General features: G+C 37.1%; 1 protein-coding gene across 1 annotated transcript in view; it reads right to left on the reverse strand.

Annotated features, from left to right (window-relative positions):
- The window catches only part of BABAM2 (BRISC and BRCA1 A complex member 2), a 176,354-nt gene that overhangs the window by 133,573 nt on the left and 23,869 nt on the right, over positions 1–18,912 (reverse strand). Inside the window, exon 4 of the mRNA XM_068416036.1 lies at positions 7,640–7,734. Coding sequence (XP_068272137.1) covers positions 7,640–7,734 — 95 coding nt within the window. The remainder of the gene's footprint in view (positions 1–7,639; positions 7,735–18,912) is intronic.

Here is an 18,912-nt window from a genome sequence, read left to right on the forward strand (position 1 = left end):
TATTAAAGTTAAGGAGTTTGCACATAAACTCAGGCAAACATTCTGAAGAATTGGAAGGAACACCAGGAAGATTGAAAAAGAGAGCCTCTAACTGGACCAGTAAATTAAATAAAGCATAAAATTAAATAAAGGGGGATAAGAAACAAAACAACTAAGTTTGAACTGCATTCAGATTTCAGTCATGCAAAGGTCCCTTGCTGAACTGCATAAAAAGAAAGCATATTGGCAAAGCTACATAACAGAGCTTTAACCAAATATAGAGTATAGGTTTAGGCACAGCCTAAGCTTTGGTTTGTGTACCGGCTCACTGACAGCTTGCTCAGCTATTTCTCACACCCAGGACTGGATGCCAGCTTGTCCCACCTCTAGCCTTCTCAGTCTCCAGGGTTCACAGGGTCAGAGAATACTGAGGCTGCAAAGGTGAGCCTGCAGTCCCTCCTGCCATGCAAGAACTCTGGTAGTTAAGAGATGAGTGATGATTTTGCTAGTGCTCATACTGCAGCTCTCAGCTAAGACTAATACCTAGCTATACAAGTGCTCCTTCTCCACTTAACAGAACTTCAGGATATGCTACTCGATTTTACACTAGAGGAGCAAAAGAAAGAATACTCATTCAGACATGCAATTTGGTTCTAGTAGAGAGACAGCAGTCTCTCTCAAGCCTGATAGCAACTGTTGCCCACCTAAGAAATGAGTGAATTCATTGAGAAATCAAGATAAATTCAACAGGAATTCAAGAAAAGATCCAGAAACTCAGGAGGCCAGTGCTCTGGGCTCAGGTATATGCTAAACAGACGTAGCTTGAAAGAAACATAAGCCTAAATATGTTTTTCAGCCCTTACATTAAGATTTAAGCATCCTGGTATTCTGGTCCAACCTTCTGGCCCATCTAACTGTATGACCATGAAAAAGATGGTCAAACTCAAGTGACAAATTAAAATTATTTTTTTTAATATAAAAATATGAATGGAAAACCATTAAATGTTTTTTCCCCTATTCTGATAGCACACAATGACTAAGTTTCTCATCACGTGCACGTTAGTTAGTATAGGAGAAAAACATTTCCTCCACTTTTGCCATCCTTTAGTCAAATGATCCAGGCACATTCTTAATGTTCTCCTAAAGCTAGTATTTCCTGGACTGAAAGACTATATTTTAAGAGCTAATATTCTAGATTTTCCATATTCTAAGGAGATATTGCATTATCAGAGAAGCTTGTGCCAAAAAATGAAAGAAAATATTTCCCCACCAAGCCCTTCAGAGAACTAATGGAATTAATTTTGCATTCTACAGTAGCAAGATTTAAGCAAGAAAGGTAAAACTACCTGGCTTATCAGATATTTTCTTCCCTCAGAATTAAATAAATAGTATCAAACTACAGATTTTTTTTCAATTTCTGGATTTGCTAGGCAAAAAGTCCAGCCAAAACGTGATTAACTAAAGCAGAACTTCTGATTTCAGCATTTTCTCCTCTGCTTATACTGTGCTAGGAAACATTGAAATCTTGGAAAAAGAAAATTAGATAAATATATACAATGATTTTACATTAATAGAAACCGACAAAGTAATACAAGGTAGCTAACTCCCTCTCAGACCCATAAATATTAGCAATTCTGGACAAAGACAACAAATAAAAGGGAAAGGCTAGAAGAGAAATTCAGAAGACTGAAACAAGGAGAAAAAGGAATAATTTCCCAATGCAGAAAGGCCTTGAAGGAAGAGGAGATGGAAAGTTGATAGGAAAAACTTGTTTTCTGCCATCTCTCTTGAATTCTTTCTCCTGAACTGTTTGTACAGCCTCCAGCTTTACCACACAGCTACGCAGATGATCTTAACACTCGCTCTCGTCACCATATGACTTCTCAGAAAGACCTCCTGAATGCTGGCCTCACACAGGCTGTAGTCAAGCTGGCCAGGCTACCCCAGGAGAGGATTCCCAGCCAGAATCCTCTTTTGGGGATTTATCATTTTAAAACCAGTACAAGCATAGCAAAAAATAAAAAGCAGAAAACCCATGCCCGGTTTATGACACCCCTTGCTAGCTGGGTCACGGAAACAAATGAGGATTCCCTGGGGGAACTGTGTGGAGTTCAGAGACCAAAACCAGACCAAAATACATTCAAAGTTAGATTCTTTCAGGTCTGGCCTAAAGAGGAACGATGTACTGGCATAGCTCTATCATTTGAAAACACAGACAAAAATGTGTACCGTAAATGCCAACAATACCAGCTAAAAGGTCCTTCTGCTGGGAACGTTCCTGAATTAAATTACTCTTCTGATGGTATAAAATGTGATTTTGTCACCACTGCCTATCCATACCAGACAAACATCAGCAAGGTCTCAGTGACTATATGCATATAAAGAACCTAACCTTATACATAGGTTATCATATATATGTGTGTATATATATGCACACATACATCCCCCATATATACAAATGGGTAGGATCAATATAGAAGGACAGGAATAAACAGTTTTGAGAATTCACGTTTGTTTCAGAAAATTAAACAGTAAATAGCACTGGATTATAAATAATCAAAACACACCTTGAGATATGAAGACATGACTGAAAAGTGAACATAAAAAAATGTGAATATAAATAAGTTCAAAATGCAAAAAAAAATTTCTAATAAAATGCAGGGTCCAATCCTGCATTTTGTTTCACGTAAATTCCCCAAGTTCAACTGAAATTAAAGTAATTTAAGACTTTTAGTACAAGAGTGGTAGGTTAAGGGTCCAAGAATGAAATCTGCTGCTGCCATCCCAAATAGAGCAAGCAGAAGAGATAGTAATGCTAAAATAGTTTGAATTTATCCACACATTTCCCAGACAAAGAGAACTCACTGACATGATTTTAAAGTTGAAAGTCATATTCTGAAAACCATCATGCTCACTGCTCTTATGTTGGGGCTATCATACTAGAATACATAAAACCTGCATCTTTGCCAACAATGCAACAGCCAGACTTTTTAGAATAAAATAGTTCAAATGGCATTAGCCATAAGGGGTGTTTGGGCTTTTTTGTAACTACTGTGAGCACAGGAACAATTGATGCTGTTAAACATCTGTCTCATGCACCTGATAGTAAATGAAGAACAATTATGGAACAGGGAGATATTTAAAGGATCTCTTCACTACCCATTAAAAGCTAACTCAGCAAGTCGACAGAAATAATGATTAAGATTTTGAACATAGACACAGAAAACAATACAGCCCTCATGACAGTCATCGTACAGCCAAATGATAAATATGGAATCTAATAACTACAAATACAAGAACTTAAAATAAACATTGCTCTACACAAGATATAGAGCATGACAGCCAATACACGTGAGCAGCACAATTAGCTGAATCAACTCCACAATGACTGAAATCTGTACTCAGTATTAACAATTAGACAAGGGGAAATAATCTTCCCAACACTACGTATTGGCATGAGAACCACAGTGGCCCATTCTCTGAAGTTCTGTGATGGCAATGCCCTCCTCCCACATGGATGCAGCACTAAGTATTCCCATATATACTAGCCCACAAGGACACATTCAACACTTACTGGGTTTCAGGAAATGCTAATGTCCTCTTGCCTCCATCCCCACTACAGCTAATGGAGCCTTTTTGATAGCAATGGGTGGGCAGAACAATTCTGGGGAGACTACGTCGAGACCTGAAGTAGGATGCTAAAAAAAACAGATCCCTAAACTGACAGTTAGCTTGCGTATACTGCTATTGTCTCTGTTTTGTCAAACAGAATATACTTCAAAATCATTGGAAAAATGGGGTTAACATTTTGCATAAGCACTTCATTTATTAACTGGCTCACATTAACAATCAACTAGGCTAACATAACAAACAATTCTTGTTACTCAAACTGGCGTCATTGTAATGAGCTCCAAATTAATCTCATCCGTACACAATCACTAATCTTGTTTTGTGCCAACTGAATTTTTAATCAGAACGGAGTGAATCATAGGTTGTTTTTAAAATACATTTCTAATACTTGTCATCCAAAATGAATAAACACTAGAGCAGGGAAGAACTTTTCTATTTACATTCTGAGAAGCTGATTTTGTTTATGCATACTATACACACAAGTATCAAATGCATACAATAGGTAAGGACATTTTTAATGAAAAAAAAACCTGTTTATTTCTAATAATGGTTTGAGCGTGAATAGCATCACCAACCTAAAGAATTTAGCCCTCTGACTGTAATTAAAACTGTATGACAAACCAAAATAAAAGGAACAGTTGCCCCTGTGTTGTGTTGCACCTCTATCTCCACATCATTCTAGAAGATCAGAATACACACAGTCAGACCCTGCAACCAGCAGAGTAACTACTTCTGGTAAGGCATGTAATGAAGCATATATTCTGCAGTGCTGAACTTTAGACCCAACCTGAGTTTCAAACCAAAGTGACTTTAATATTTATGCAAGACATAGAAGCAAAGCTGAGTTCCAATGAGCACTTTTGACTTGATTCTGCAATTGCAATACCAGTTTAACAAAGCAGTTGATTAGCTCTGCTTGTAACAACAAGAGTGCTCAACATATAACTCCACTGCTGAAACACAGGCCCAACCATTCAGAAATTCTTTGAAAAAAAAGATAGTATGAAGTTTTCACCTACAGCATCTACTTCTTAAAATGCAGTATTTCTGGAATCTTGTTTTAGCTGTCTGGCTAACAGCTGCTTAACTGAACACCTGTTACCGTGCTTAGATGAAAGCCTAACTCGAAGGTCTGCCCACAGCCATGGAAACTGAAGGAGTGACTGAAGTGATCTGCAGCACAGCCATTCAAATGTCTTCAGGGAGGTCTACTGACAGCCTCTATTAGAGCCACATGAGCTTGAGGAATCTGGAGTACCTGGTTCTCATTTCAAGCTAAGCATAATGCCTGAATCAAGCCATGTAACAGCATGTGATGACTTCTGCTTGGAAAACAAGATGCTCAGGCAGATGAGAGCAGCGCAGGAAGGCTCAGTGTCAGAATTCCCACAGATCCAGCGGCACACACTAGGCTGCGCTCCTCATTTAATACAATCTGCATGCTTTTGTACATGGTAGATTCTGTTTTGATTGCCAGGAACTATTGCATCAAACGTATCTGAAGATTGCTCAAGACGAAGAGCATTAAATTACACTCAATGTGCTAATCTATTTTTACTTATAGTCAGTAGAAAGATATGTTAACGCATTAAAAAGTTCTGCTAATATCTTAGAATTCAATTAAAATTATCTTCATTAAACAGCTCTGAGACGTGTGGAAAAAAGGGAGTTATTCAAATACTTAGCATAATAAGCAAGTTATTGTTAATGTAACATTCTGAAGGAAAACTCTGCAAACCATGTTGAACACTTAAAGGCGAATGCAAAAGCAAAAATATACCACATAGATCATAGCTGCAAGGTGGAGATAACACACACTGATAACATCAGGATGGACTGCAGGAGAATGACCAAGGATCTTATCAAAAAAGGTTAGTTACATTTATATAATGAATACTATAGCAAGGCATAATGACATTTTTTGGTTTGTTTTTAATTAATTTTAAAATAGGCTGGTTAATATCTCATTATGCATCAAGGAGCAAAATGGCTCTTCAAGCCACTTTCCAACAAAGAGAACAGGAAGTCTGTTCTATGCTTCAGCAGAAGAAAAGCAACCCTCCCAAAAGAAGTATCGTTAATGAAGTATGCAAGAACGAAAGAAAGAAAATTAAGGATGTTTTTATCCTTGCAGGTTTCCCTGTGGATCACTAGTGCTAGTGACTTCTTTTCACATGAGAAATATGGCACCATATCACACTCCATCTGAACAGCATTTCTCTAAGATGCCCCAAATTATCTTTAATATTTCATTTGCTATTTGTTATTAATTTCAGTTTTCCAGCACACTAAAAAGCACTCCTCTTCCTTTAACATCAACTGCAGAAAGTGGTTGCTAGTACGAATACTTCTCAGGAGGTTGTAAGATTGTGAAACAACAAAACAGAAAAAGGGAAAAATAGGAGAACTGGTAAATAAAAGATTGTGAAAACGGTTCTGTAACTGTCACACGAAGTAAAATCTTTTCTAACAAAATAGCTATTCAGCAACACCGTGACTCCTTCCCAAAGGAGTTTGTGAGCTTAACAGGAAAGTGATGGGGGAAAAAAATAAGACATTCACCTTTTAAAAATTCTGTTAGGTATGCTAAAAATAATTATTAAAACCAAGTATTTTAAGATCCTGTAGTTTCTCAGTATAACTTAACATGAGGTGAATAAAGCTAAAATCGAAAAACAACACATCTGTCACATCACATGGCAAGGACCTGTTCAACTTTGTGGCCACTGCCTCATGTTCTTCCACCATGACACCTGTACCCCAGCACTGAACAGTGCAGCACTGGCTTACTTTCGGGAGCTCCCATACCTGATGCAATCGTCCAGCTGCGCTGCAGACATGCTTATAAAGCACAAGAGAGGCTGCAGGAGAGGACTATGCAAAGAGCCTCTCCCCTAGTAAGGGTCTACACCAGGAGAAGTTCAATTAAAAGACACTTCTCAGGTGCATGTCTGGGCCAGTGGCTCCCATATACCCATATAAAATGAAATATATTTAAAGTGTCAATTGCTTTTTTGGTCACCTTTCTAATAAATGCTGAAAATTTTGAGAAAAAAAGAAATGAGATCATGACCAGCTGTGTGGGTGACCAAGCAGGAATTACAGTAGAGCTCTCCAGCAAAGGTATACTTTTCTGACACAGCCACTAAACTCTGCAACATAACCACAGGCACTGGACACTTATTGGAAAAAATATGCTCAAACTCTATTGACAAATGACATTGTCGATTCGGAGACAAGACTGCAGGTCTGCAAAGGTAGCAGAATGGAGCCTAAATAGAGTGGGAGAGTAAAAGAGAAAAACACTAGGGGTTTCAGAATACCTTAATATGGCTTTAGTAACTACCAGTCACTTCTGAGATGCAGAAGTATTTTAAAAGCATAACCATTGTCAGCTTCTTCAAACAAGGCTTTACTACTTAAGGCTAATTTTGAATAGTGAACTAAATGCTTGGTTTCAGGTTGTGGTGTTTCTTCTTCCATAGTAATAAGACTGTGTAAAAATATTTTCTCAAGTTAATTTTTGACCCCCCCACCTTTTAAAAGGGCATTTGTCTTTATGGTAACACTACCACATATGAGCAGATACCTTTCTTTGATATACTGGTTTCAACAACATACAACCTGGTTTTATCCTCCCTCATGGAAAAACAAAAATTGGCATCACTACACAACATTATGCTACCTCTTCTGTAACTAAATGTTTTTTAGAGACACAATTGAGCAATTCTTTTTGCTGAAACAGATCTTTTAAGATGGTCAGATGTTAAAAAGATATCTTTTTAAAGATACACTGAATAGTTGTCAATGTCATCTTGTCTCAATTAAAATATTTTTTAAAAACCTGTACACTTATGGATATAACTTTAAATCACATTAGAAGACAAAGTATTTATACTCATGTAGCAATGAGATAAAAGGTCTTTTTTTTCTTTATTTTACATTTTTAGCAAATTCCTACTGCTGAAAGCTATTCTAAAAAAGCCAAGTCTCTGCATGGTATAAGGTTCTCAAACAGTGAAGTACTTACATGCAAAGCAGAAGGATCTGGCAAAAATTCAGCATCCTCTCCAAAGATAAAATCTGGTGGCAGGTCAGGATAGTGAGCATTGAAAATTATATCCCCTGAAAAGTAATAAATGAAACATTGTTTGCACTTTTATGTATGTGCTTATAAATAAATAAATATTGTACATATGATACAGATTTTTAATTTAAAATTTGATAGCTACATTAGATATATTTCATATATATATCCATATAATTTTTACAAAAATTCACATGCAATGTAAGCATCAGATGTTTTGGGGGATGAAGTCAAAATCCTGAGGCACAGCTTCTTCCTCCTCTGCAAGCAATGAAACATGAAAAACATTATTGGTTCATATCTCAGATGGCAATTCAAACACTATTGAGGGTTGCCTCAAAACACCGAGTTAGCAAAGTGATCCTGTTTTAAAAAAGCACCACATTTAGATTGCTGTGTTTTGCATAAGTCAAAGTCAAATGCAAACTACTAAGATGAAGATTTTCAAAATACTAGAGCTTTTAAAACTTCGTTGCACTTAACTCCCTCTTCTCCTCACCACCTGCAACTCTTAGAAGGAAGAACATGCAGTTCAATAGGAACCATTCCAATTTTCCAAATTCTAGCCAAGAGAAATGCAGTATTACACATTTAAATGAAGAGACTAAGATTAACTAAAAATATAAAACTTCACCACAGTTTGGCACTTTCTCATCTTGCCAGTGTCACAAGATACACAATTAATTACTGATGTGACAGTTCAAAGAAATCTGGGTTGTATTATTTCACTAGTAAACATACTTCAAATTTCATATAGGTCAAGAGGGGGTCATCTGCATGTGAGCTCTTAAAAACACCCACAATTCAAGAAAAAAAATCATATCTAGCATTACTTTCCTACCTCCCAATCACTCTTTCCTCTTTATGAAGATATGAAAGAATAACTCCGAGCTTTTGCATGAAGAAGCTTTGTGAGGCAGCAGGCATTAGAAGAAAGAAGGCAGTACCTACTATGTGTTACCACTTGTCTAAAACCTACACAGCAAAGTAAAACCAGTGTAGAAAGCCTTATAAACAAAAAGTTAAACCACTTTTTATTTATTTCAAAAATTATGAATGCAGAACCGGAGAAAAGCATCAGCTGAACAAATCTTACAAATCCACATCACTGGCTCAGTGGTATCACCATCTGAAGACTTTCAACATGACAGTGTTAATTGCTAATATTCTGTAAACTTATCTTGGCTCCAGCTGGAAGCAAGGATGCTGTGAAGATTAATTTGCAGAGGATGAGGGCTCACTACCAAGAAGCCAATGGCCAGTCTGGGGTAGGTATGTTCTACTGTATCGCTCCAAATCATGAACCCACTGATCATGCGACTCAGAAGAGCACAGCGTGGGTTTCTCCTGTCTGCACTCCTACCTTCCTTTCACAAATGTGAGTAGCACGTGTAAGTATGGGGTGCAGGAAAGAGTAGAAGTCCGCCAGTTAAAATATCCAACACAGTCAACATAAAATTAATCTTTTATTTCATTTAAAAGAAGAACAAAACAGGCACCAATCCTAGAGGAAACTGCATAAAATTGCAACAGGAAATGCACCTATATTAAGTAAGAGAAAATAATTACTAGACTGCCTTAACTGTAATACAGCAATGAAGCATTCAGAAAAGTTGATGTTTACTAGACTGGACAGTTTCTATGCCACAATAACTCAATGCTTTTCTTCATATTTACTACAAGTAAAAAGTCATGTATGGCTCCTTACAACAACCTCACCAATCTCTAGGTACAGAGCAGGCAACACTTGAGGTTATGTGGTGAAGGAGACACCACCTTAATACGTTCTTTGACTGAGCTTTGCTTCATAGATAAAGAGGTGTGTTACGAATAACTCAGAACATAGCACAATGAAAAAGCTTGGCCTGTGACTTAGGTAGCCCAATGCTACTCTGAAGGAAAGAGGTGTATCGTGCTTTTGCCATGTTCTGATGTGATGCTAAGTAGCTCGTTTAACACACACTTTTCATATTGCAATTGCTAGTTGCATGCTTTTCATTCTCTGCATTCTTGCTTTAACAGGGTGGACGAAACAGAGTACACATAGCTACAACTCAGCTCACTAGGAGCTGCACTCCAACTACATAGATACTACAAAAGGCTGCTTAGAATAAAAGAAGGATCAAAATAACTGCATATTTTAATGTTATACCTCTATATTTGATTAGTGAAAAACCATTACAGAACCTTACATCACAAGGTGCCTCCAAGACTGCTTAGAGTAGGGAGATTGCCCACAAACTGTATTCACCTCTGTAAGCTCCACATTAATGGGTGAACTTCAGGAAAGCTGTGACAGTAGGTGCAACGTGAAGGTTCAAGCAGGTACAAACTCTTTTTTTCCCAGTCTTTTCAGTTCTAGAGCAATATGAAGTGAAGAGGACTCACGGCAGCTCCTGGAACATCATCTTATGCAGTGCTCAAGTATGACAGTAAATTAAAATTGGCATTATTGGTTTAACATGCTAGGTGGTAAACTTTTACAATTCGGGGTTCAGGTCAGTTGCATATCCCATGCAGTGATTCCTGCTTTAGGGACAGGGCCAACAGCTGGGGACAGTACCCTCTTCAACCACACAGGAGTGATGCTTGGCCACATTGAGGTCAGGCACATCATGGTTGCAGCTGGCCAAACCGATCTATTACCCCTGTTCACATGCTCATAGCTCTTTACTACCTTCTGACATACCCCTTCTTCCACTGAATATTAGTGGCATATCACTCCTTATCCACAGTGAGTGACCAACTATGCAGTTATTTTGGTTTAAAAGTTTTCGTGACCTACTGATATCATAGAACTATTTGGCACAAGGCACAGAATCCCGAGTAAAAAGTAACATTGTGATATTTGATTTTCTGTTCCTATTACTTACAATTGCTTTTACTTGCCCAGGGTAAAGATGGCTCAAATCCAAACTCCCAAGTCCTTTTAGTAAAAGTTATTTTGAGACCCAATATATCAGCATTAAAGCCAATGTGTATTATAGAATCATAGAATGGTTTGGGTTGGAAGGGACCTTAAAGATCATCTAGTTCCAACCCCCTGCCACAGGCCTGGTACACCTTCCACCAGACCAGGCTGCTCAAAGCCCCATCCAGTCTGGCCTTAAACACTGCCAGGGAGGGGCATCCACAGCTTCTCTGGGCAACCTGTTCCAGTGTCTCACCACCCTCACAGTAAAGAATTTCCTTCTAATATCTAATCTAGATCTACCCTCTTTCAGTTTAAAGCCGTTCCCCCTCGTCCTGTCACTACTTGCCCTTGTAAAAAGCCCCTCTCCCATATTCCAATATTATTTTTCCTATAGTAAAGTCATTTTCCAAAAGGCTATATACAGTATGGCTGAAGGGCTCCCTAGGCTTCAAAATAAATAAAACTATTATTTCAGTGTCTGTTAATCATCCAATCACAAAACACTAGTGCTGAGACCATACTCAAAACATTTTACAACCCCATGGAACCTAAAAAATCATGCTGTCGTCCTTATTGTCTAACTAAACCAGAAACATATAATTTAATGAATCATTAACACTCTCTTTCCTAAAGTACCATAGGTTTTTTATCCAAATGTAAACCCTGATTTACTCTGCTACAATCAAACCTCACAAAAGCTGAGTGACAACAAAGACAAAAAAGTCCAGAACAAAATGGTGTTTCCACTTCAATATAAGAAAAGAGCAGTGCTTCTCTACCATCAGTGGTTTCCAGTCCATCAGTTAAATACAGCATCTTACTATTGAAGATGATAAGATCTGATCTTAGAAGAATTTTTTCACGTACTTAAAAAGGGAAAAAGCATCCCCTCAGCCAAATCTTATTCTAGTAAATCTCACTTCTGCCATGAATCCAGAGACATTCATCTAGTTGGTAAAAGGAAAGAAAAAGAGAACCTTTTTTTGAACCATACTAGACATTCACCCATGTGACCCCTGGCCTCTGTAACTTTTCTGCTCCATCCTCTCCCCTTTCCATATAGCTTCTTTTATGCCTTGCTTGATTTACCATACCAGGACAGAAAAAGTAACACCTTTGACCCTAGAAAGCTTAGGTACCAAGGAATGAGTTCCCCCTATTCGCAACTATGAACACGAGCTATTTTCATAAGTTATATATTCTCAACAAAAATACACCATTACAAATCAGACTAAAGATTAACAGAATTAATCCTAAATCTGAGTTTTGTTCTCGTTAAGTACCACAAACCAGAGAAATTAAAACTGCAGTTCACTGTTTGCTTGGCAGGGCTATGATGCATAAATAAAAAATGCTTCTTTTCACTCAAATAGAAGGTATTTAAACAATCACAATGGCCAAAGCAACAGCAAATCTGGTTTTACGTCACAAATATTAACACTAGCCTCTGCAGTGAGCTTACAAAATGTAAGGTGTTAAATATTTTGAATCACCAGCTACCAGTTTGTCCTGACCTAGCTGAAATACCCTTTTTTTTAACAACTACTTTATTTAATACTTACATGGTATTACCTGTGGCTTATCCTCTTCAAATATAATTGTGCTGGGGTAAAACCATAAAATTTTCAACCAATAAAGCCAACTGCAAAATTATTGTGCTTAGTTTGAGAATGGTTACCATTTTAATTTTGAAAGCAAAACCACCAAAAAATCAATATAGTCCTGCATTCTCTCCCCTTCTTGCCTACATGAAACACTCATTTTCTTGCATCTCCAGCACTCAAGTATGTAGTTTCTCACACGTTTCAACTCTTGTTTGTCCTTATTCCCTTCACAGAAGGCAAACCGCGTGGCATTCCACAGCGCTATTGACCATGACCATTCCTTAGTGTAAGAACAATGCAAGCAAAACCTTCACACTCACACCATATTTATCTCATTTCTGTAGATGCACTAGCCAGTAATTACTTCAGTGGAACTATATTTCCAATTAAATACTCCTGCAGAACTTGAAATTACTTCAATAAAGTTAAAGCCACGAAATCAAGGATAAAGTTAGAAGAAAAAGGATGTATTATACATCTTTTGCTTTTCATTATCCAAAACCATTACTTTCTCTTCCTTTTCTCTCCCCAGGCAAACAGCATTAAATTTTGAAGCATTTTACTTAACAGGATTTCAAAGGAAAAGTTAATATGCTCCCAACAGACAAAAAGATAGAAATATTAATAATTAAATCTATCATTTCTTTTAACACACACACACTGTTCTTTTCTCATCTATCAAAATGCATAAGCAAGTCTAACAAAGCGGTAAGGACTGACTACAAGCAAGATAGGTGTAACTCTGAAACTGAGAGTTTTCTTAAATCCTTACAGTTGCTTTCCACTGGCCCATCCTATATACAGTTTTTCCTCTCCTGATAACTTCATTTTGGGGGTATTTTTCTTTCTTTTTTTCAACCATTGTGTAAATTTGGTAGGTCTGAAAGATGTTGTACTGATAGTGCCACGGCATTAACATCCCCAATTACCTAAAGGCAGCAAAATTAGGATGCTACATATCAGTTAACTTCTTAAACTCTACTTTTGAAAGGTTATCTATGTTCTTCAGCTTTTTCTGACCCCAAGAATTTCTGAGTCAGCACTAAATATACAGAGTAAACATGTGTGTCCACTACAGCCTGGAATAAGACCAATCTGAATGGAATTCATCGTATGAAAGAGATCAACCCATTTGGCTTTTAAGAAACAAATAAAAAAATTCAAATCCAACTTGATCATGAAATGTATTCACAGATAATAGGGAAAAGTGTTGATGCAAGTGATCAGTCCTATTTGCAGAATCAGTTTGGGGAAAATAAAGAAACTGCTCTTGTTGAATATTAAAAAGATAGTAAGTAGAATTATATTATTCATCTGTTCAGAATGCTGACCTGTCTCTTCTACTAGCCACACAAATTGTAGACAAAAACCACTCATCACCCCCTCTATAAACAAATTCTTACCTAAAACAGCCATTATTAATTGCCTTTACAGATTCAAAAAGAATCAGTTATTCGCTACGATCTGCAACCAAGATACTAAGTCAGCGTAATCAGCACTATGAACGGATTTAAATGAACTAAATGCAGACTGGCTGACTTGTCACTGGATTCCACCCTAAAGATTTTTGCTCTACAGGCTTTAAGTCAAATATAGTAATACACTACCTATAGAGTCTCTTATTAATTGGTTGGCAAGAAAGATACAGTTCCTGAAATGACAATACAACTTTGGTAAATACAAAACTAGTACTGGAAGAAGATACAGGAGTAATTCTATTTTTGCTGCGGTATTGCTGCTGCCAGGTTATTCTTCTCTCAAGTACAGAAGGATAATTAAACCTCAGAAGCTCCTCTTAGAAGGATCTGTTGAAGCAGAACATCTGCCCACAGGGGAGGACAGCTACCCTCAAAAGGTGTCTGGGAATACTGTGGGACCTTTGCTCACCTGACCATAAAAAATAACCCCATTACAGTAACACAGGTGTAGCTTCAACTTTCTACAGGTTGTTTAGTTGCAGTTAGAAATATTCCTGAAGCTTAGAGACAACATCTGGAAGCAAGAAGCCAGGACGCTTTTGAGCTTCATTTCTGACTTCACACGTGAATCAAGGTATCAGAAAAGGAAAGGCAGAAAAGTCAGTATTAAGAACTCAAAGACATCTCTTAATAGAAAGACAATTTGAAAAAAAGGTATTTGATTGCATTAAAAAAACTCTTCTCTGTACCTCTGTGACACTCCAGAAGAAATCCTAGCTACTCCACTGCATGCAAAGCTGCAAAGGACCCAGTCTCCATGAGCTTGGTTCAGTTGCTTAACCAAGTTGTTTAGTGTCATTTGAGATGCCTCAGGGCACATTTATGGCAGCTATGACAAAAGATTTTTTACAGAGACCTTTGGGTCAGCAGCTGAAAAGGCCAAGCAAGACACCCTAGGGAACCTCAAACAGAGTTAGACACCTATAGCTAGGCAAGTGAATCAAGTCCCACTTTTCCAATAAAAGAAAAAATATACAAGAAGTATTTGCACAATGGTTATTTGGTTCTTAGGCAAATGGTTGCAGGTGTGGAATTCTTTAACTTCAATTGACAAATGCTGCTGTAGGAGAAAGTAAAAATAAAAAAAAAAGAGGTGTAAGACTGCATACAGAAAGAGGAATTATGTTCTGTTGTAAAGTCGGCAAATCTGCAAAAAATGGAGTAAAAGTAAATGAGTTGGATCCCAAGCTGAACAAGAAAGCAGCAGGACAATCTTAGTTACTTGCACTTCTGTAGCCAGGCAACTGCTTTCTCAGAAAGTTTAGTACTAGAATTGAAGAGGACAAAGATGAGAACAAGAGAGGGTAAGATATTGGTAGAAATTAAAGACAGTCAACATTGGAGAAGTTATAACAAACAGAGACACTGGGTAGGTGAGAAAAGGCAAAAGTGAAGGACAAATACATTGAAGCAAATGGACTGTAAACCATCACAAGTAACTGCAGCCCAAACAGGAGAAGAAAGGAGGAAAGAATAAAGTAGGAAGGCTCTATGGTAATACCAATGTGGAGGCCTAACCTAAAATCTTTTAAACCTCTGAAAGTCCACACTTGTACATAGATACTTGTAAGGTCACTTCTCTTGATGCAGAAATATACTATTTAAGACTTACACCTGCAAAAACTTGTGTCATTTACTTGCTCAAGGGAAGTCCAGAACATAAGGAAAAGGGTCAAAAGAAAACCAAACAACCCAAGTGTGAGAAAAATGATTATTTAAAAGGGGAAAATATTGTTGTAAACTTTGTATTCTAAGAAGAAATAAATATAAAAAGATTAGACTCTCTCGACATTTCCCATTAGGCACATTCATTAGATAACAAACAGGTTACCAAAGGAAGAAGTTTCATTACTACTGCCACGTAAAGCAAGACTCAGCAAAACTTCAGAAAACATGCTGCCCAGAAAAATCTTTGGTACTTTGCACGACCCAGCAAAAAGACACTTACCATACACCTAAGTATACATACACTTACTATACCACCTAAGTATAACCTGAATTACAGCAACCAAAAGGTCCCTCCCCGAAGAGCCTCAACTAAACCACAACGGGTTCAAAATAACCTAATGGCGCACAGAAGACTGACACATGCATTGCAGCAACCTAGTTATGAGAATCTTAAATCTTTCAATAACTTGTAAGACCATTTTTACAGTCATTTATTGGCACTATAAACAAGTGTTTAGCAAACAAATTTGCAAAGCAGCTTTTAAAAGGGCAACAAGGAGGTCAGGCTCTTCTCCATATTTATAATTTTATTTGTTTCTAATTAATTCCTTAAAGTAGAAAGCCACAGGAAAGACTAGATGAACTTACTGAAAGAGTTCCATCACAGGAATAAAAGCAGATGAAATTCTGTACATTATATTTTGGGCAATATTCTTAGACTAGTTAGGCAGCAAAACTATGATTTCCTCCCATCTAAGGCCTATAACTAAAATGAGTAAGAAACTAAGAAACAGAAATCAGAAGAAAAAAAAAGAAAAACTGAGCTTCAAACGAGATAAAAGAAACGTTCTTCGGGATCAAGGAAACCAAAGTGGTGGCAGTAGAACCCAGAGCTGTAATCCACTCACATAAAAACATTGAAAATCAGACAGAAGATGAAAATACTAGAGTTCAAGAGGCCACAGAGAACAGTAGCATCGCAAGGGCAACACATTGTTTAATCACCGTGAAATTCCAGATGACAGCACTCAAGGACAGAGAGGGAGGGAGGCATCAGTGCCTGAAAAAGAAAATGTGAAGAGCACAGGCAAAAAAAATAAGTCAGGCTCTCTTAGTAGCAAGAAGCAGTGAAAGCTTGAGTGAAAATGGAAAACCAAAACAAAGAGATTCCAGGGTTTGCTGAAACAAAATTGCAATGACAAAATGACCAAATACTTGATTCTTAATGGTGTATTTTAATTATTAATATTATTCTATAAAGATTATTACAGCTTATAACTCTGCTTATCCTGACTAGTTCTACTATGACATCTGCCTTGATGTTTTAGCAAGGAAGACCAATATGTCTGCATGAGTTACAAAACACTTCACCTCAAAATACACAAATACCTCTCCCAAAAAGGAATAAAATTAGCAGATATGGCTGTCCAGTTAGCAATAAAGGACAGCTCAGCATACCAGAATGCTTAGAATAAGTTTTGTCCTTGGAACACACATTCAACCTCTTACAGGATATTAAGAGTCAGTCTTCTTGGAGTTAAAACTCCTATTAAGAGCTTTGAAAAATTCAAATATAAAGAAAAGCACCTAGTTTAACGTAGCAGCGTTGAGTGCTGGATGAACTAATAAAAACAATACAGCTGTCTCAGATTTTAATCAACAGTCTAGCAAGAGTAGGCTCAAGTTTCCAACCATTCTGGCCATGAAAACACAAAATTTATGGTTTTCCTTACAGAAGAAAATAAAGTAAAAGTGTCTCTCTGAAAGCACCATTTAAAAATTTCTAAAGTGTGATGGAAGACAATTAGTACGACAAACTAATTTATCTCCAGCACTGACATAATATTTTTTCCAGTATAAAATTGTGGATATCATCTCCAAGGTCTCCACAGTTCCCAGCTGGAGCTGAGTAACTGTTCAGTATAACATTCCAGCAGCTCAGAATACATGCAAGCATAAGGTGAACGTGACATCTGAAAAAAAACAATGAAACAGCTAACTGGATCTCAAGAAAATGTATTAAAAATACCAACAAGCCATTCTTAACTCATGGGACATTTGATCTTTCTGAAGCTAACAAAACAATTATTTTACAGGTAGTCAGCCACGGCATTGCCTGCAAGCACACTTTCCCCTTTTTCAAAAAACAGTGAACTTCCTGGTCTTTTGGAAAACAGGACTGTGACTATGCAGTTACACTTCTCTAAAGTAGCATACCAACAGTTTTCAACACACTAGGATTCATACTAGGGTATTTGTGCAGTGGCAGCGGTTATGATTGATGATATGCAAAGATCTGATCTGTTGCAAGGAGGATGTAACACAAACCACAAAGGAACTACACACTTCAGCCTGTATTGGGCACCACATAACGAAGACCATACACTGAAGATTCTGAACATTTTCAGCCAATCTTTTTATTCTGGCAGATTTCGCAACTTTCCTTTGCAGAAATATTCTGCCCTTGAAAGATAACATATCTAGCAACAGCCTACAACAAAGTATCTACAAATCTCTGGTTGCACACCATGGCCGTCTTCCCCTGCCATCATTACAGATCTAAATACAAAATCATTAAAGATTTCTTGAATCTGCTCGCTTCACTATTTATTCCACATGCTGTGAGACTGAGAGATGCACAGCATTTTCAAACATGTAATGCTGAAATGCGGAGGATTATTATTACTTGAATTCACTGCTATTATTAGTACCTCTGGAAAAGATAGACTTGTTTACATCACTTCCAGTCGGTCATGTTAAAATACATAGCATGTTTAAAATGTGTGCTTTGGGTTTTGCAAAGATGGAAAAGAGCAGTAGCATTACAGTCGTTTTGTTTAATTGCTTACGTCATAGTCAAAATATAAGAACTGGGGTGAAAAAAAGAAAAAGCTGATTTCTCAATATTGAAATTTAATGCATAGTCCATAACCACATTTCTAGGTACTTTAACTGGAATACAGTCATTTAGTATATTAGTGTAGTCTGCATGCCTATGTCCTTGCATATGGGCATTTTAGTCTACTAATTTTCCTTTATGAATCAGGAACAATTCTAGCCTTTACTTAAAAACAAGTAAAGACTTAAAGCTGTCAGAATGTAACAAAAGGGTCCTGTATGGCGATAAATGAGTTACTACAGTCCCATAGAAAATATGATTCCATTTTTTAAAGCGTCATCCAATGAAGCTTCTCTTCACTGCATCTTGATTGCAGTCATCAAACAAGTCTCAAGTAGTATCTACTACACATTGCAGGACACATCAAGACTCAACAGGTTGAGTTTGCCACACAATATCACATTTTTTTAAAAAAAGTTTAAATAAGGACAAATATTCTACTTGGTAGTGCAGCTGGCTTCATATAATACAACTATTACTTACTGACAATTCTGAACAAATGCATAGCCACATCTTTTCTTTTTTTTTTTTAAAATAATTGCTAGCTAGGACTTAATATTCCATTTTTATCTTTTGGAAAAGAATGATTAGTAAGCCTCTTGAGCCATGATTTTGTACTTTCAAAATAGATAAAATAGTCATAGTAGACTGAT

This window comes from Nyctibius grandis, chromosome 1 (assembly GCF_013368605.1).
Source record: "Nyctibius grandis isolate bNycGra1 chromosome 1, bNycGra1.pri, whole genome shotgun sequence".
NCBI classification, from domain to species: Eukaryota; Metazoa; Chordata; class Aves; order Nyctibiiformes; family Nyctibiidae; genus Nyctibius; species Nyctibius grandis.